The following is a 20,224-nucleotide window of genomic DNA, read 5'->3' on the forward strand; positions in this document are numbered from 1 at the left end:
TTCCCTGTAAGAAAGAAAGAAAGAAAGAAAGAAAGAAGGTTCAACTAATGTCTTTGGCAAATTCACAGAAAAGACCTCCTCTTACTGTACACTCACCAGCCACTTTAATAGGAACACCTGCTCATTCGTACAATTATCCAGGCAGCTGATCATACTGCAGCAGCACAACGTATAGAATCTTACACATACATGTCAAGAGCTTTGATAACGTTCACATCAAACATCAGAATGCGGGGAAATGTGTTTTCAGCCTAGTTGTTGGTGCTGTGTGAGCTGGTCCGAGTATTTTCGAAACTGCGAGACTGCGTTGTGCTGACAGAAAGGCTACCGGAATTCAAAGAGCCACTTTTTACAACCGTGGTGAGCAGAAAAGCAGCTCAGGATGAACATGACGTCAAACCTTGAGGAGGATTGGCTACAACAGGAGAAGACCACGTCGGGTTCCAGTAATTTCTGCCAAAAGCAGGAATCTAATGGGAACTGGTTGCTGTAGCCTGGGAATTAGCACAAGCTACTGCCGTCTCCTTTACTTTGGGCATGTGGCACCAATGTCAGATGGCAGGCTGCCTAAATTCCTACTAGACTGGTTTCCAGCCCATGGCTCTAGAGGTGTTGGAGGCCCAAGACTAAACACCCTGAAGATGCTGGGTAATGATTTTGAGCTGTATCAAGGAAAGGATCACGATATTGCGACGGGGAAGCTTTGTGCATTGGATTGAGCTCAACGGCGCCGAATCCTACGTTCCGCCAAACAACGATGAAGAGATTGTGAGCAGGCAGACCTGTCGCAAGACCTGACCAAGGTACAAGGTAAGGTAGGTACAGGAATCTAAGCTTAAACTGGACAGTTGAACGATTGGAAAAGGATTTTTCTCGCTCTTCAGCTGTCCAGATTTGCCTGTAGAACTGCAGTGCATGAGATCCTGCCCGTGTCTTTTATAATCCTTCTGAGGTTTGATGTGAACATTGAAGCTCCGAAGCTCTTGACCTGCATCCTTGTGATTTTTTGCATTGCTCTACTGCCTCTGCCTCAAGGTGCATGAACGAACAGGTGTGGAGGTGTTCCTAATAAACTGTCACCTAGGGTATAGTGGATGTAGTAAAAAGAGTGTCCAGAGAAACGGGACGGTTTTTCCTTCATGACTGTCACCAAAACATCCTGTTTCTCTGGACACTATGCATTATTATTATTATTTTACTACATCTACTTTCTTTACTGAAGTTACTTCCTGGATTCGTCTTCAGATCTATCCATCTCCGTATATTTTATATTATATATTTGTTTCTTTTCAGTAAAGGCGCTGGGGATTGCTCAGAGAAAGGTACACATGCCCTGCAAGGTGCACGCTTTCTCGAAATGCTGCGCAGAAAATGCTGTACAGTAACTACATCCACAGGATCGATGGTGGTTAGATGGGTGCTTTCTACTTGGGGCACGTCGGTAGAGACAGACACGGAGATATTTCAGATGCTAGTGAGCAAAAACCATACAGCTGATGGCACTTAGCCATTTTCACTTAGTGCATGACAGAAGAAGCAACATCCCCCAACCCACCCACCCACCCACCCCAACACCCCGCCCCCTGCAATTAGTCTTTTCTCATATATCATATATATATTTTCCCCCATGAGTCTTTTCTCGATGGCAGTCTTTTCTCATCAGATGAAGATGATTTTAATGAAGATGCAATGCGCGGAACTGAATATGGACAATGAGAATATATTTAGTGGGCGCTTAAGGTTTTTTTTTTTTTTTTCTTTTCTTCGTTCGGGGAGAAGCAGCAGTGCTAAGCTGCATGCTGGATTGGGATATATATGCGTGTGTGTGTGTGTGTGTATGTGTGTGTGTATATATATGTGTGTGTGTGTGCTCTGCTGTGAAGGGCCACAATGCTAGGAGGAGCTGAAGAGCATGAGGAGCGCAAGCAGCAACAGAAAAAGACACGGGGACAGGAAGTGACCGCTGTTGTTGTCATCTGTCAGAAACGGCTCCGGCGACTCGTACACTGAGTCATCTGTAGGAGAGAGGAAGAAGAAGAAAAACAGCAACAGAAAAGAGAAAAAGACATGAGGATGCGAGTCAAATGTTTCGAGCACAACTGCAGAAATAATTTTATTTCTTTCCCCTCCTCCCTAAAATACAACACTTGAGGATTGAAAGCCAGCCTCAATGAAAGTGACACTTTATTGACAAAATGCTCTCGTCTTGGCTGACCTAGATTAAGTGGGAAAGACGAGTGCAGCGATTTCGCTGTCACTTTTCGCTAATGCAGATAGCATCAAAGAGCATCAAACGCGCCGTATATGCACGTGATGGCTGTCGGATCCAGGTTTGTTGTATTTTAGTGACAGAAGAAAGATCACAAACTAAGCACAAGATTAAAAACGTATGCGGCCCTGTGCATATGAGGTGTACAATCACAATAGTGCCTTCTTATGAACCAAGCTGCACTGTAAAGCCTCCATTGTTGACTTACTTTCATTGTTTATAAATGCCTTAGGGTCCTTCAATTTGCACTAATGAAAATTATTGTTTGCATTTCACTTAGTACTAATTACGCAAGCTACTACAATTACGAAACGCAATTTACGGCAATTATTTTCCTAGAAAACGTTATGAGCGAGCACACCTGGTTGCTTTAGTTATTGAGAATCCAAAGAGCAAGATATACCGTACATGATGTAGTTTGGGATTAATAAAGTTCTCTCGTGTGAGTATCACGGTCTCAATACACTTACACACTAATAATAATAATAATAATAATAATAACAATAGTGGTGGCACGGTGGTGTAGTGGTTAGCGCTGTCGCCTCACAGCAAGAAGGTCCTGGGTTCGAGCCCTGTGCCCGGCGAGGGCCTTTCTGTGTGGAGTTTGCATGTTCTCCCCGTGTCCGCGTGGGTTTCCTCCGGGTGCTCCGGTTTCCCCCACAGTCCAAAGACATGCAGGTTAGGTTAACTGGTGACTCTAAATTGACCGTAGGTGTGAATGTGAGTGTGAATGGTTGTCTGTGTCTATGTGTCAGCCCTGTGATGACCTGGCGACTTGTCCAGGGTGTACCCCGCCTTTCGCCCGTAGTCAGCTGGGATAGGCTCCAGCTTGCCTGCGACCCTGCAGAACAGGATAAAACGGCTAGAGATGATGAGACGAGATAATAGTTATATTATAAACTATGCAACTAAGTGACTTCTTGTCCTTTTTATACACACAGTATTTCATCATCCTGATGTTTTACAGGTGCGCACATTCAGCACGTCGGACACTAACAAATTCGCCATTCTTTTCCTTTCCCTTAGCTCCCCTTTTCCCCAAAACTGGACTTGAAATTTCAGCCGCGCTCCTGGAGAATTAAAGCGAGGTCTGGGTAGGCTGAGATTAACCCCGTCTATGCGGCAAGATTAGAAGCTGGCCCTGGCAGAAAGCATGAAAATAAACAGAGACGTACCAGACTTAGTGCGTGGAATTATGGTAATGGTGGGAGCTGAGCTGGCGAAAAGGCCAGGTGGGTCGTATAATAAAACGCTTCAGCGCCAGGCATCCCTTCTTCTAAAGTTTCCTCTCAATCGCCGATATGCACATATGAATACGCCGCTTTCGCAAAGATGATAGGCCGCTGCTCGCACTGTGTGCAAATTGAATTCAAGACGGTGCCAAATTCACACATACCTCGCTGAATAAGGTATGAAATTCGACGAGCCGCTTCCGCTTATCAATTCTAAAGGACCTTGACTGTTCACAAAGGAATAGCACTTGTCTGGTTGCGCATGTATTTTAAAAGACAGTCCAAATGCTTGTGAAGTGAAATTGTTTTGAAGGGCAGTGTACATTACCTCGATGGGCTAGAGAGACCGCAAGCGTTATCGTAAACAGATAAATGGCAGTGTGAGAAAAGGATCGTTTCAATTTGCATGTAATTGTCTCGACTCCTCGCTGGAACTGATGATCTCAGAGCGAGTCCGTTTGTTAACAATTACATTAGACTAATGGGCTGCTCCTCGAAAGGCTTCCTATCTAAATTTATAACGTGCCCTAAAAGCACAACTCTGGGAAATGACTCTTTTTAAAATAATACTCGTGCAAATATTGACCAACTCCTCTCAATGCTCAGCGGCGTATAGTGCATTCCTCTCATCCTTGTATAAATACCTGTAGTGCTGGTGCTAACTCCACTGTCACTCTGGCTCCTTTCAAAGCTGCCCTGCTAAGCCCTTGTGTGACTCGGGAACCATTTCTTAACGGTGATGTTGTGCAGGTCTGAGGAATCTCAACGCTGCACTGTTTATTGAAACCTGGCTTAACGGCTGCATTTTTGACACTATGCTGATGTCGAGAGGTCATGACTTCAGTAGAAGGTTCGATCTGGCATGGTGGTTGAATTGGGGGTGGGGTGGGGGGGTTACTAGGGTGCATCAGTTGCCCTCACTTTCATAAAATCTGATGCATTTTTGTTCGGGTGTTCCTTTTCACCAATAAAGACATCCTGTAAAATTTTTTGACCGTATTCAAAAGTCTAATGGTGGCACCATGAGGTTCATTTTTTGCCAAAAAACGCTTATTTTATGTTTTCACGTAAGGTTTGAATCACAATGCTGGACTCCATTTATTGATTTCTTGTGAGCCAGAGATCATGTTAAAGTGCCATTCCACCATTGGATGTATTCTTTGGCATAAAATACAATATATTTTATGACAACATGACTAGACAGAGAAATCTTTTAGCTTCAAAAAGATATATCAAACATAATTTTTTGACAACGACAAGTATATTAATTTTGCGGCCAAAGTCACCTACCCTTTTAATTTCCGCGCGGTAGTGAAACGTGATGTCATCGGCAGGTTCCCCTTCTTGTGTACCACGTGTCGGTCTATTTTTAGACCAGGAAACCCCCAAAGTGAGAGAGTCATTTCTCCTCGTATATGGGGGCCAAAAAAATTGCGAAAAATTTTGAGTTAATCTTTCAGTTAGCTAGATTTATTGGTATTAGCTAGATTTATTGGTATTATTTTTATCGCGTTCTATCCGCCATTGCTGATAATATGTGCCACGTCACGCGTCACGTGGTACACAAGAAGGGGAACCTGCCGATGACATCACGCGCGGAAATTAAAAGGGTAGGTGACTTTGGTCGCAAAATTAATATACTTGTCGTTGTCAAAAAATTATGTTTGATATATCATTTTGAAGCTAAAAGATTTCTCTATCTAGTGATACCATTTATATATGTTGTCAAAATATATTGTATTTTATGCCAAAGAATACATCCAATGGTGGAATGGCACTTTAAGAACCTTTGCAAGGGATTGAGAAGCATTAATGTGATTCATAATACATTTGTATTGTTTAAAAGTAGCTGAACAATGATTCAATGAACAGCTAAAACTCAAACTGTGCTTGATAATAGATTTAGAATATGTACTAAAAATGTGGATCTAAGATATTTGGTATACTCTATAAGGTGCCATAATGTTTCATGAAAAGTGATCGAAATTTTGTCATAAAAGTCATAAAATAGCAGCTTTTTCCATAATTTTGAGCTCCTGGTGCCACCATTAAACTTCTGAATTTTGTCAAAATATTTCACCCAGTGTGTTTTCTTACCAAAAGGAACATAAAAACAAAAATGTTAATAAAAATATATGAGAATGAGGACAGGCAGACTATATAGGTGATGATGAAATTGAGAGTAAGTCTGTGACTGGTCTTCTTGTATTTAGTGTATAGCTATAGGTATGTGTATATGTACAGTATGTACTGTATATATGTATTGTATGTGTGTATATATGCATAACATAAGTATCCGTATATATGATTTGATTTGGTCGATATTATACCATGTCGGTATGTTTTGGTATGTTGGTATGTTTTCTTTTTTGTTTGTTGCTTTTGTTTTCTTTTGTATATATAGTTTATTATGGTGGAAAGTGACGTTTGATTAGCGGTGGTATAGAGGGTTAGGATTGGATAAGTTATTACTTCTTCTTAATCCTTTCTGAACATTGTTATGTTATTGCCTTGTGGCTACGCTATTCTGTTTGTTTATGACGATGTTTTGATTATTACATTTTTTTATTTACATTTTTTATTTTTATATCTTCTTTATTGGGCGGCACGGTGGTGTAGTGGTTAGCGCTGTCGCCTCACAATAAGAAGGTCCTGGGTTCGAGCCCCGTGGCCGGCGAGGGCCTTTCTGTGCGGAGTTTGCATGTTCTCCCCATGTCCGCGTGGGTTTCCTCCGGGTGCTCCGGTTTCCCCCACAGTCCAAAGACATGCAGGTTAGGTTAACTGGTGACTCTAAATTGACCGTAGGTGTGAATGTGAGTGTGAATGGTTGTCTGTGTCTATGTGTCAGCCCTGTGATGACCTGGCGACTTGTCCAGGGTGTACCCCGCCTTTCGCCCGTAGTCAGCTGGGATAGGCTCCAGCTTGCCTGCGACCCTGTAGAAGGATAAAGCGGCTAGAGATGATGAGATGAGATCTTCTTTATTGTTCAGAATAAAGTAATCAATCAATCAATCAATCAAAAAAAAATGCATCATGATCAGAGGAACTTTTCATTTTTAGGGGGCAACTGATGCACTCTAGTGTTTACTTTATTCTCATGTGGTGTTAGCTCTTTCTGCCGGCCAATCATCATCCAGGATGAACACAACCTAGACAAACTTGGCCAATCAACACACTCTGTGTATAATGATATAAACAAATACTTGTATATGCAGTCTATTGGATTGAAAGATAAGAAGTGCTATTTTGTTTACAGTTGATGCATATTGATTTAACGTCACTTGCTGACCTCAGAGTTGAAGACCTGAAGACCGTCTCGGGTTTATGAGTAGGATTTCTTTTCCTAGTCAGAAGTCAGGAATTCTGATTTACGATTTTTAGTCAAATGTAGCAGAAGTAAACTTGAGCTGTAGATGATGTACACAGGCGCCATGAGAGTAATAAGATTTAACTGTACAAATCATCAGAAAGCCTTCAGCACAGTGGAAACCGAATACTGTAGCATTAAATATGAATTTTTTAGGACGTTGCCTAGCTATTAGGCATGCAACGATTCACCCAATTCATGATTGGATTCGAGTCATGATATTGGGTTCATGATTGGATTTTCCCACAATATTTTTTGAAAAATAATTAAATGAATAAAATTTCATTTAAAAAAAATCGCAGCACTTATTTTCCTCTTCTTTATCAACATAAATACTCCTTTATTCAATTAAAAAACAACCTGTGTTTCATTTTCTTAATAACAAAAAATATATATTTACTCAGATTTGTAAAGGTCGGAGTAAAATATAACAGCCTGTTACCTAAAGCAGTCCTTTTATAAAAAAGAAAAATGTCATAACAAATAGACCTTTTGCTGAATAAACATTTGTACGACCTCCATCTGCTTCACTTTTCTTTATCTTTCAGCAGTCTGTAAAAAGAGAGGTCTTATTTCTTGTTAAATCTGTTTGTACAGTCAATCACACAACAGCTTTTTCCCCATTTTAGATCTGTTTTTTTTTTTGTGTGTTTTCATGGTAATACAGCTGTGTTACTTCGTCCTAGGGTGAAGTCATGTACTTTCCTACTTTTGTATGTTATTGCACCATCTGCTGTCGAAACAACACAATTACAGCGAGGAAAAATAGCCTCAATGAGGCTGTAGCTCAGGCCGGCCACTGCTGTGTGCGAGTCTGAAATCCGATCAGAGTAATGTTTAATTTGACGAGTCACCTAAAAATTTCAGACGCCCATTCAATTGTAAATATGAGAGGTGGCATGACCATCTTGAGAAATGTTATGCACACCCACCTGGGGAACATTGTATGCAAGTTTGATTGAAATCCGATCAATCCTGTAGGAGGAGGAGTAGCGATTTTTGTAAATTGTGGACGGACGATGACAATGACGGACAAACGACGTGTGATCGCATAAGCTCATCCGACCTGGCCTGTGACCAGATGAGCTAAAAACTAAGATTACGCAGCCTGATAATAATCGCAATTCATTTTTTATTTCATGGATTCTAATCGTCATAAATTTGTATTAATGACTTATCATCGCGGGGTGGCACGGTGGTGTAGTGGTTAGCACTGTCGCCTCACAGCAAGAAGGTCCGGGTTCGAGCCCCGTGGCCGGCGAGGGCCTTTCTGTGCGGAGTTTGCATGTTCTCCCCGTGTCCGTGTGGGTTTCCTCCGGGTGCTCCGGTTTCCCCCACAGTCCAAAGACATGCAGGTTAGGTTAACTGGTGACTCTAAATTGACCGTAGGTGTGAATGTGAGTGTGAATGGTTGTCTGTGTCTATGTGTCAGCCCTGTGATGACCTGGCGACTTGTCCAGGGTGTACCCCGCCTTTCGCCCGTAGTCAGCTGGGATAGGCTCCAGCTCGCCTGCGACCCTGTAGAACAGGATAAAGCGGTGAGCGATAATGAGATGAGATGAGATGAGACCTACTGATTACATGCAGTGTGTTGATACACTGGGATGGGTTTCCCAAAAGCATCGTGACACAAAGATCATCGTTAAATGGTAGAGCAAGCATCACAATGAACACTCTCTCTCCTAGTTAAGATGCTCTTAGCATTAAGAGGCTTTTGGGAAACCCAGCCCAGTTTATTGAACTGAAACCGAAAGAGTAACTGGGGACTGAAAAGCAGCTAGCAGACGCTAAAGAAGAACTGAAGGCAAATTTTTTATTATCAAAATTCTCACCTCATCTCATTATCTCTAGCCGCTTTATCCTGTTCTACAGGGTTGCAGGCAAGCTGGAGCCTATCCCAGCTGACTACGGGCGAAAGGCGGGGTACACCCTGGACAAGTCGCCAGGTCATCACAGGGCTGACACATAGACACAGACAACCATTCACACTCACATTCACACCTACGGTCAATTTAGAGTCACCAGTTAACCTAACCTGCATGTCTTTGGACTGTGGGGGAAACCGGAGCACCCGGAGGAAACCCACACGGACACGGGGAGAACATGCAAACTCCGCACAGAAAGGCCCTCGCCGGCCACAGGGCTCGAACCCAGGACCTTCTTGCTGTGAGGCAACAGTGCTAACCACTACACCACCGTGCCGCCCTTATCAAAATTCTATTTATCTCATTTTATTAAATACAGGAACGCATTTTTGATCGCTATTTTGTTGCTGCTATAGCAAGTTATGAGTGTTTGAAATATGCTCTGTAATATATCAGTCCATATGTCAAAGCAATGGCCGTAAATGAGATTCGTTGAGACCTCTTTCGAATGCTGATGTGATCAAGCCGGAAGTTTTGTTTGTTTTGATAGCAATCAGGAAAGTTTGAAAAAAGTAGGCAGTGATCGTCATTTAAACTCATTTTTGTGCAAAATTTCGTTTGGAAAACAGTTTTCAAAATGGCGGCACTGACGCCTGGCTGACACTTCATGTTTCGAAGTCTTGCACAAGTCTCGTGAAGATCGCGTGGATAAGCGACGCCTGCCGTCGACCAAACGAACTAAATTCAACATGGCTAAAACCCGAATAGGCCGATAAGTATAATATTTTGCAATTAGTTGCCAATACGAGTCACGATACAAGGTTACTAAAACCGAAAACGTAATTGAATAACACGTTAATTAAGAAATAAAGCAAGTTTAAAAATGACTTCAGTTCTCCTTTAAATGGTAGAGCGAGCATCACAATGAACACTCTCTCTCTCCTAGTTAAGATGCTCTTAGCGTTAAGAGGCTTTTGGGAAACCCAGCCCAGTTTATTGAACTGAAACCGAAAGAGTGAGTGAGAACTGAAAGGCAGCTAGCAAACGCTAAAGACGTTTGTTTGGTTGCACAGAAACATGGTTTGAAAGTTGTAATGCATTTTTTAAATATTGTTAAAGGAAATCACATCACATCACATCACATTATCTCTAGCCGCTTTATCCTTCTACAGGGTCGCAGGCAAGCTGGAGCCTATCCCAGCTGACTACGGGCGAAAGGCGGGGTACACCCTGGACAAGTTGCCAGGTCATCACAGGGCTGACACATAGACACAGACAACCATTCACACTCACATTCACACCTACGCTCAATTTAGAGTCACCAGTTAACCTAACCTGCATGTCTTTGGACTGTGGGGGAAACCGGAGCACCCGGAGGAAACCCACGCGGACACGGGGAGAACATGCAAACTCCGCACAGAAAGGCCCTCGCCGGCCATGGGGCTCGAACCCAGGACCTTCTTGCTGTGAGGCGACAGCGCTAACCACTACACCACCGTGCCGCCTTGTTAAAGGAAATTTCAAGGAAAAATGTTTTGATTAAGAACAACAATGTTTAAAAGTTGAACAACTTGGCGCTTACGGGACACGGAGAAAAAACGGAACTTACTGAAAAGCATTTACAATCATAATACGGCTGAAATTCCTGTTCACGGCAGAGTTTTGCTTTTCGTTAGTTATTTAACGAGACGACTTGATCCTGTAAGAAACAGGCAGAAAGAAACTTATAAAATGAAACCGTAATTGAGCTTCCAGAGTAAGAGAGTTCTGCGCTGGGCCACTGTTCAAAAATGTACTTTCTAATTATCTCAGTATTTCGATAATATACCCGTACACGTGCTGTAAATATAACGATTTTGCGAGCTGGAATGTCAAAACTTAGACACAGAACCTCATAAAACCCGAGGTCATAAGGTGTGTGTCACTAGGTAGCACGTTCAGCCAGGGTTAAACCAACTGAGCACCTTCTGGAAGATTCTGTATATAATAGAGAGGTTGGAAAGCCCCTCGCTGCTACTCGGTGGAATGATTAGTGGAAGGGTCAGGGCTTTCTGATTGTTATCTGGCCCTCGTCAGATGAATAGCTTGCTACAGAATCTGCCCTGAGGAGCATTATTGTATTTGTGGAGTTACGACTGTGCTCCTGAGAGCTCAGACCATAAAGCATAGATGGAGGTTCTTCATATAAATTGCTAAGGTTCGAGGTGCAAGCTTATAAATCAAGTCTAAGTTGGACGAGATGTGGATGATTTGGATGGTGGTGCAGAAATCTGGGAACTTGTGTTTCACATCATCAGGACTGCAGCATAAATAACACAGATGGACAGGGGGGAAAACACACACACACACACACACACACACACACACACACACACACACACACACACACACACACAAAAACGCATCACATGGCATTAAAGCCTTGTGGATTCATGGATATACTCACTTGTAGGCTTGACATACACTCTGAGCTTCAAGCAAGGCTTTCCAGCAAGGTTTGGATGTGGAGACGCTGCGGAGAAACAGAGTGACAGATACAGATTAGGGCTAAAAATGACTTCGTAAACAAAAGGCTACGCGGAATGAAAAATCCGTCGTGCTCAGCTGAAAGTATACTAAAAGGCAGAGCCATTAATACTTAGTTGATGACACTGTTTACGCAAGTCTAACCAACAAAGCTAAAATCTTAACCAAATGTGCACAGCGATCAAACTCAGCCCTCAGATGTTTCTGGCACTGAGCTCTTCCAGTTCATCATGCTGACCATCGCAACGCCGTGACTCGAGTGTAAAGAACAAATCATCACCGCTCGTCTGGCGACCCATGTGGCCGCACACACACATGCCATATGGCTTCGTGAAACATACTTGCGCTCCATGCACCTCCAGTGATAACAGACACATACTGAGGATCGACTTGCATGAGACCTTTTTACTCCCTCATCTTCTGGATAATGTGTGTTTTTAACACCAAGAACTATTTTTTTTTAAAAAATAGAAAATGAAAGACTACACATGGCTTTTTTATTCTGTAAAAATTCCTCTGTTCCTGCTGTTCTCATGCATGGCTCTCACGCTAAACGGCTGTTGTGGCTATATTTCTCCGCAACAGGTGCTCCCGTGTGAACGGACACAGAATCGGTGAAAGAAACCTAAAATAAAAGGAAAGACACCGACATTTACAACCATACAATAATGAAAGCAAAGTTAGTCAGTGCTGATAGTTGTTGCTCACTGGCACTATTTTTTTTTTTTTTGTAATTTGAAAAAAAAAAAAAAAATTAACACACACACACACACACACACACACACACACACACACACGGTGCCTTCAGTGATTGAAAATAATTATTTCTTGATGAGGGATTTGATTTTCTCTGAATAAATTTCTTTCAATTAAAGGTTGGGTTTTTCTAAATTTTTTCAGTGTGAGATGAAGCGACTTCGCCTAAAAGTGTTTTTTTTTCTAACCCTTTTTACTGATTTTGTGGAATTCACTCCCAGCAACTGTATTCCCCACCACTCCAGATGTGGACGTATTGAAGTCAGCAGCAAATGCATACCTCCTGGATCAGGGTTTTTAAAACATTTTTTTTTTTGTGTTTACATTTCTGTTTCATCTGGTGGTCATGGTATTGATTGTAGTTCATACCTGGCTGGGACATGGTGACCTGTGAACCTTGGCCTACGGAGTCTGGACCCTTAAAGTGCATATTCTGGACCAATTTCGTGTTTTTTAATATGAAACTATGTCCCTTTACACGCTCATCCAGAAGGGTAATTTTGCATAAGGCCATCTGTCTACAGCAGAAAAAATAAAATAACAAAACGTGTCTGGAAAAATCCCAAGGGAGTCTGACGTCACCTGCGGATCCGCCAGCAGGCTGAGAGTGCTTGTACGGTTTCAGTGCACAGCCTGTGTAGACCAAGTTTAGCAGCTCGCGATTTTGCATTGAAATATGGAATTGTCGCCTGAGCTTCTAAACCCATGGATTCATATATCAATGCTCGTCTATCTATTGTTACATAAATCATATTTTTTCTAATTACTATTATGTATTTATATATTTCTTCATTTAGAAGAGTACTGGCTACTGTAGGAGAAAGATTTCATAAGCTACACACATGGAATCGGCTAAGCAGGGTTGTATATACATTTAATGTGTTTGACAGATCTCAAGCCCTGACACGCATATCCCTTGATACATGTGAAGTAAGTGTATTATCGCCCAGCGCTTTCATGTTGTTTACATTTGTGTCAATAAATAACATTATCTGTGTACCACACAAACACAGGAACACCTAATTTAGAGTATAGTCTCTCTTATTTCTTACCCTGGCAACAGTCGACTTGTGAATCGCTGATTTTCTTGGTCTTTTTCTCGGCTCTGCTTTGGTCCTCGGCTTTTTCCGGGTGCCTCGCACAAAGAGCTCCCATTTCTCTCTCATCGGTCTTTTGGGAAACGATGAGTACTAATCCCATAAAGATTGGTGTTGCTACACCCTCCTACGATACATCTGTTAACCATTTTAATAATTGCGTGATAACGTTGAAGAAATTTGCAGAAAACCACCAGGTCGTTTTCTCATAAACAAACCAGCGCTGACGTAGGATTCAGAGGGAGGCGTCCCGCACGCGACGTCACGAAAATCAGTGTTTGCCGGGAAATCCAAATGCCAAGTTTTTTCAGAGGCGGACCAATTCGCCTCAAATGGCTTGATTTCAACTGAATTTTTCTGGTATTGCGCAAGGTAAAAAAAATTGTAGCGAGTGCAGAATGTTACAGGTATTTGACCAAAGTTTAATATAAAATAGGAGAATTACATTGATCTTGCTCCTGAATTTACCCGTGATATGTACTTTAAACTGCAGGCAAACAGCACACCCATCCAGGTGCTGTTTTATTTTAGCGGCGCTCCGAGTGGAGCACCATACTTAAGAAAAAATGGTAAACTCATCGAGTCGATTTTTTGTGGTTTGTCCGTGTACGTGTACCACCAGTCATACACACCGCCTAGTGGCCAGTGTTAGTAATTACCAGTCATACACACCGCCTAGTGGCCAGTGTTAGTAATTACCAGTCATACCCGCCTAGGGCAGCACGGTGGTGTAGTGGTTAGCGCTGTCGCATCACAGCAAGAAGGTCCGGGTTCGAGCCCCGTGGCCGGCGAGGGCCTTTCTGTGCGGAGTTTGCATGTTCTCCCCGTGTCCGCGTGGGTTTCCTCCAGGTGCTCCGGTTTCCCCCACAGTCCAAAGACATGCAGGTTAGGTTAACTGGTGGCTCTAAATTGAGCGTAGGTGTGAATGTGAGTGTGAATGGTTGTCTGTGTCTATGTGTCAGCCCTGTGATGAGCTGGCGACTTGTCCAGGGTGTACCCCGCCTTTCGCCCGTAGTCAGCTGGGATAGGCTCCAGCTTGCCTGCGACCCTGTAGGACAGGATAAAGCGGCTAGACATAATGAGATGCGATAATATAATATGTACATATTTTTTAAAATCAGACTCAGACTAGATAAATATGTGAATAATTCTAAAAATATAGAATGAAATGAAAGTGTGAGAGTGAAAACGAGCAGCTCAGACTGATGGCTGATCACAGCTGCTTGACGGCACTTGGTGTTGGATCTTATAACCTTATGACCCTGAGCCACTCTCTCCAACTGAGCACCCCACAAAGACAAAAATCTGACAGCTTTTGACCCTGTGGCTGGTCCCCATGAGGGAACGATTCATAAATAAATAAATAGAACTGCTATTTTCATTATAAAAAATCCCGAAAGTTTTATTTTGGTTACTAAGGATAAGGTTAGATTTTGGTGTATGTTCATGGAAAGTTCTTGTAAGGATAGGAAGATAATTTGTGTGTGTGTGTGTGTGTGTGTGGGGGGGGGGGGGGGGGGGGGTTTACACAGTTTGAGTTAGTGGAGTGTGTGTGCATTAAATATTTTTGCATAAAATCTGAATGGAAACAATAGGAATGATCTCACACACACACACACACACACACACACAAATAATGAGTATGGCATAGGCAATACGAATGAATTTGACTACTCCGAATTAATTCTAGTCTGTGCAGGCTTGTTTATGCTTTAGCTGGTGCTGTTTATAATCTTGTCACACCCTTTTCAGAATATTTGCATACCAGACGCTGATGGAAACACCCAATGATTAGCATTTTCTTTCTCAAACTTTTTTTCTAAATATGGAAATATGGGCAATGCATAATAACCAGAGGGGCGTTATGCATCTGTGTGGATTTGGGAGTGTGTATGCAGCGCCGTGTCACACTGCCACAGTTACCGTTCGCCCTCGCAGACACTTAGGCCGGGTGCAAGTCCTGGGGTGATGGACAAGCTCTTTTGTTTGAGGATAACCAAGCTAAGCCTCCTTTCGCCCACTCCCTATTCCTCTCAGGCAGCCCTTTTCACCCCTTAACCCCAGGGGCCGTGACAGTTACAATATTGGTAGTAGCCAAACACTTTTCCGAGGGGGAAAGCGGGAAGAGAGCGCGCTGAATAGGCAGCGTAAGTACTTCCCTGCCCAGGCTGCTGTCAGGGACAAAGGGCACATAAAGCCAGGCCCCGGGACCGAGCGGCAGGCGGAGGGCATTAAAACCGGCTCAGGATACGCAGATGAATCCCCTGCGCCTGAGTCCCAAAAAAACTTTGAACCTTCTGTCTTTCTTCCTTTGTTGTTCATCCTCTCCGTCTCCCGCCTTTCCTCTTTCCAGGACTGACAACATCCCGTGGAGGGGAATAAGTTCTGTGACGTCCTGCTGGTTGAGGGGGTGGACAATTTGTGCAAAACCCACTGCTTTTTGCCCAGTCAAAATAGCTTTCTATCACTGGGAAGGTAATAAGCGGTGAAATATGGAATGGTGAGACAGACACTTTTGTCAGCTTGAGGTAGAACCGGGCCTGGGCTATAGATCGACTGTACTATTTGCTATTCCGTAGTATTATCAACGTACATGTCCTTAGAGTTTCCCATTTGCACACAGCAGAGCATTAAAAGATGTGCATTTCTAGTTTGCAAGCTTTTGGGTTATTAAGGACAACAGATGGCAGTGAGCTTTCGCAAATGACCGCATAGGCAGCGCTGATAATAAATGTGCTATTAGTCCTCAGATGAGCCATTTATACAGTGGTGCTTTTAGGATCAAGTGTCGTGACACATAATGCGCTATTTTCACCGCCGAGCCATAAGTGTATCAGCTCTGTCTCTGCATCACCGGCCAATCGGTGGCTCTCGACAAATGGGACAGGCAGCGACAAAAAGGAGCAGGCACAAAGGAACTGTACCATTCCAGTTAATGTGCTGTATTCATTTAAGATGAAATGCCATATTCAGTTTCACTTTCTTTACACGTGAACTTCACTTTCCTCTCAAATCTTCTTAGGTTGGAACAAAAACATAGTAAAAAAAAAAAAGGTGGATGCGCAAAAGGCAAAAGAGAGGGAAAACAAACAAACAACAACAAAAAAAGAGTTGAAATTTGCCTCATTAATGCATCAGGCATGCTGCCCTAATCTTTTCCCTTTTGCCTTGGCCCAGCAGGAGACCTTTTTATCAGGCCAAAGGACACCTTTCGCCTGGGCCATTAGCAAAACCAGGACAGATTCACCCTGGCAAATTCTCCCTCTTCACAAGCCCTGAGAGATTGCAGGTTGAGGATGGAGCAGGCAGAGGGGCGTACCTGCTGTGACCTTGGCACGCTGAGCACGGAGCATCTGGAGGACGAAGAATCAACAGTGAGCGGTGTCCGGTGCCACATGCCCCTCAGGTTAATGGCTTTTAGCTGTTCCTGTCCAAAAAATGGTAATGACAGCAGACTCTAGGCTGCCGGAGACACAATTACTCCCATCAGGAGCCTCCCCAACGGCTAAATATGATTTGGCCAATCAGCATAATTTGGAGAGCGTTCCGCTTGATGGCGTCCGTAACTGGTTTGCACCCATCTAGCCCTGTGCAGCTAAGTGCTGAGCTAATGGCGTATGTAGTGTTTGACAAATTGACATTTTCATCAAGAAGAGAGCTCTGGATGCACCCAGAACAAAATGGAAGAAGAGGGTCAGGCCAAATCTGACCATGGGAGGTCCAGAGGGTGGAGATGAACTCTCTGCCCCAGCTCACCTTGATTTATGTCACGTTTTGAATAAACACAATCTGCAGTAGTATGCACAGCGTAAACGTGTCACGTGTCAATGTGAGTGAAGGTGAAGAAGGCTGGAAATGGAGATAGCAATGCAAACAAGTGTTCGGGGGTATAAAACGCTTCGGCAGTAAAGGACGCCTGCATGCAACCCAAATAAAACTATAGGGCATAGCCTATTAAATAAAATTCACACTGTCTGCGTGGCTCGCAATTTAAACTGTCCTTCAGAAAAGAGCATCAGGCAAACATAACAAAAAGATACAGGGTTAGAAAAGAGCTTCGTAATTTCTGGAATGTCCAAACCTCCCCGCAAGTCTGTTTAATGTTCATGGGTCCTTGGTAACAGATCTTACTGTCTTTAACATTTATTATTTCAGACAGCAGCCCACAAGATCTGTCACAATAACGGATACATGTATGGATCACTGTGGCACATGTTACTGATTACGATGCATTGTGAAACCCACATAAAGAAACGTGCGCACCCAGCAGACCTTCCCTTTTGCCTCCTGGGTCCTGTTTCCTGTAATCTGAGAGCCGATGATTAGCCCCTGGGCTGATGGCTACACCTGGTTTGGGATTTTGAAGAGTGAAGAGTGTTAAGATGCAATGAGCTACTCACAGATGTAGTAGTACTCGTGTCCTGGGCGGAACTCGAAGCCTAGCGAGAAGGGTGTAAAGAGCTGGAACTTCTCGGAGAACTTGAGTGGCCCACTGGGGCTCACTGGCCGATTGCACTCCCAACGCTTGAAGCCTCTGATGAGGTGGTTGCAATTGATGTAGCTGTCGTAGCTAACCATGTAGAGGATGTACTGCTCCATGCGCTGGGACGGGAGCGGCGTCTCGTAGTGCGGACAGTAGATGTCCAGGTAGTCGTTGATGGCCACCTCCACTGTGTACTCGCCATGTACGAATCTGGAAAACAAAAAAAACCCCCAAACTTGTGTTTACGTGGAGAACATGTAATAACTATACAAACAAAAGGTCACTGAAGACGGTTCCAGATGCCACAAATCCATTTGCCCAGTTTAACACCTCTAGCCTCTGAAGCAGATTTTGAGGAACGACAAAATGATCTCATCATGCAAGCGAAAATAGCTGATGGTATGTGTCACTTATGTGAGAGATATTCTCGGTGTGCCTTGCTATTGGATAATGGGGGCCAGTGCTGTTGAAGAGGGACTGACTGGAATGACCAAGCAGCATGGGACAGGCAGAGATTGACAGGGGTTCGCAGAGTGAGAGCAGCTTCATTAAGTGCTTTCACAAGGTCCAGCTCATGGCTGCCTCAGCTGAAATGAGTTTGCTGGCCAGGCCGATTTAGATACAAATTGAGCACCTGCATGGTGCCATGAGCTGGCTAAAAGAACTCCTCCAGATTCGCTCAAACTATAGCTCAAATGACTCCATGTATATATATTTAGATCTATGCTATATCTTGGCACTATTCTCAGTCTTTGGGTCGCGTTACATTTTAACGGCATTTTGCAATTGCGAAAAGTGATGAGTCAAGTTCTCTTTGGAGGAAGCATTCTTATCTCGCCTGCCTCGAGAGCTTTATGTGAATGAGACGTGACAGCCCCAATGGAGAGATCTCAAATAGCTTGTTAACAATACAGCTGACAGACTTGCTCCATACTTGATGCCTTTAGCCTAGGAGGATAGGAAAAGTCTGTCAGGAAGGACTGCACTCATGCTCCACTAACAAAAAGCAAATATGAAATTGGACTTAATAAGCTAAGCAAAAATGCTGCATATTTCCGCTGACAAAAAACGAATGTGAGATGCCAAAAAATTTGAGAATACACAAATAAGACACATTTCCAGACAAAATCCCTCTACCAGCTCTGCTTGTTTTGTCTGTCGAAAGCGTAAGTCCAAATCTTATAAAAACAACGGTGCCACAATAGAGACCAGCCCACTCTTAATGCTGTAGGATTAAGCCTTTGTTTATAAGAACAGCACACTGAAAGAGGCAAAGGGGCAGGATCGGGAGAGCGGGGGTTGGAGGGTGGTAAAGGAGGGGCAGAGAGGGAGGAGTGCCCAGACAACAGATGACTTCAGGCCAAATATGGAATAAGTTTAGGAATATAAGGGTCAGTTGCGGCAATGGAAAGACCCCACAGGACCTTAGAGAGCGTGGCTCACTTCCGTACCAAAATTAAGATGCAGCAAGACAATTATGTATGGTTGGGTGAATTAGGACCATTTGTGGTTGGAAACACATCATGTATATCATGCACCAGAAGTGCCCCAAATCTAACCAGCCACTTTTAAGGGGTTTAAGCCAAAAATGGCCCTAATGCAACCAACCATATATCTCCAGCGGCGTCTTAATTTTGGTCCGGAAGTGACCTAAGCGTACGTTCTCTAATGTATCACCCTTGAGATATGATCTCATCAAAGTTGAGCTGCATCTGTGTTCTGACAAGGAGATTTGAATTAATCGGCATCATTCCACAGGCGCATGTGGACCAGATGAAAGTGGTAAGTGTGGGCCATCACTCAATTACTATCTGGGTGGGGGCTTGGAGTAAGGCTTGGTATCAAATGACCGGTAATCTGGGTGTGGAATTACTGTCGGAGAGCTGGAGAGGACCAAACTCCAGCTGCCTTCTTTAACCGCCTCTCTCCCTTATCGCTGCTACCCAGAGATCAATCCTTCTCTCCTTTTCAGAGTGTGCGGTTCTTTTTTTTTTTCCTTTTATTTCTTTCTCCCCTCCTATTCCCTTCAACCTGTCACTTTTTTCCCTCCTCCATCTCTGGCACTTTTGAAACCCACACGATCACTGACGGCTTGCTTGCGAGGCATCCAGTGCGCTGGCATCGGGGTGGGGGTGGGGGGTCTAAATAAAATATAAGAACCTGTCTCTAATGTCCAGCACTTTTAGAAAAGAACACTTTATGTGACTTCTGCAGAGAGCCCATGCTATTACTTTAGCCTCTGTGTTCAGACGAATATTTTTGTAAGCACTAGTGCCAGGGTGATACTCTGGTCTCTCTTTTATCAGCTCAGGCTTTCTTTTTGTACGGGAAAGTGCGTCACTTATAGTGTGATTATTTCTTAAGACGAAGACACGCAAAAAAACAAAAAAAAACTTTCTGGAACATTCTGGAAGATCTTGATGCAACTCTGTGGTAAAAATTTAATCATCTTGTCACAAAAACATGTGTTACGAGTGCACTAATAGCTAACACATATCATTATGGCAAGTTGTGTGTGTCTAACATTTGTCTTTTAGATTCCTAATATGCATTATGTCTGAATAAATCAATAGCAGTGCCTTCTCCTGGCAATAAAGGCACTGGAGGCTGCCAAATGTGTTGACATTCA

At 43.3% G+C, this 20,224-nt stretch overlaps 1 protein-coding gene across 1 annotated transcript in view; it reads right to left on the reverse strand.

Annotated features, from left to right (window-relative positions):
- Positions 1-1,581: 1,581 nt before the first annotated feature.
- Positions 1,582-20,224, reverse strand: part of LOC132899619 (ephrin-A2-like) — a 217,518-nt gene continuing 198,875 nt past the window's right edge. The window contains exons 2-4 of the mRNA XM_060941661.1: positions 17,513-17,805; positions 11,180-11,245; positions 1,582-2,015 (exon numbers count right to left, since the gene is read on the reverse strand). Coding sequence (XP_060797644.1) covers positions 1,894-2,015; positions 11,180-11,245; positions 17,513-17,805 — 481 coding nt within the window. The 3' untranslated portion in view covers positions 1,582-1,893. The remainder of the gene's footprint in view (positions 2,016-11,179; positions 11,246-17,512; positions 17,806-20,224) is intronic.

The sequence above is a fragment of the Neoarius graeffei genome, chromosome 15 (genome assembly GCF_027579695.1).
Source record: "Neoarius graeffei isolate fNeoGra1 chromosome 15, fNeoGra1.pri, whole genome shotgun sequence".
NCBI classification, from domain to species: domain Eukaryota; kingdom Metazoa; phylum Chordata; class Actinopteri; order Siluriformes; family Ariidae; genus Neoarius; species Neoarius graeffei.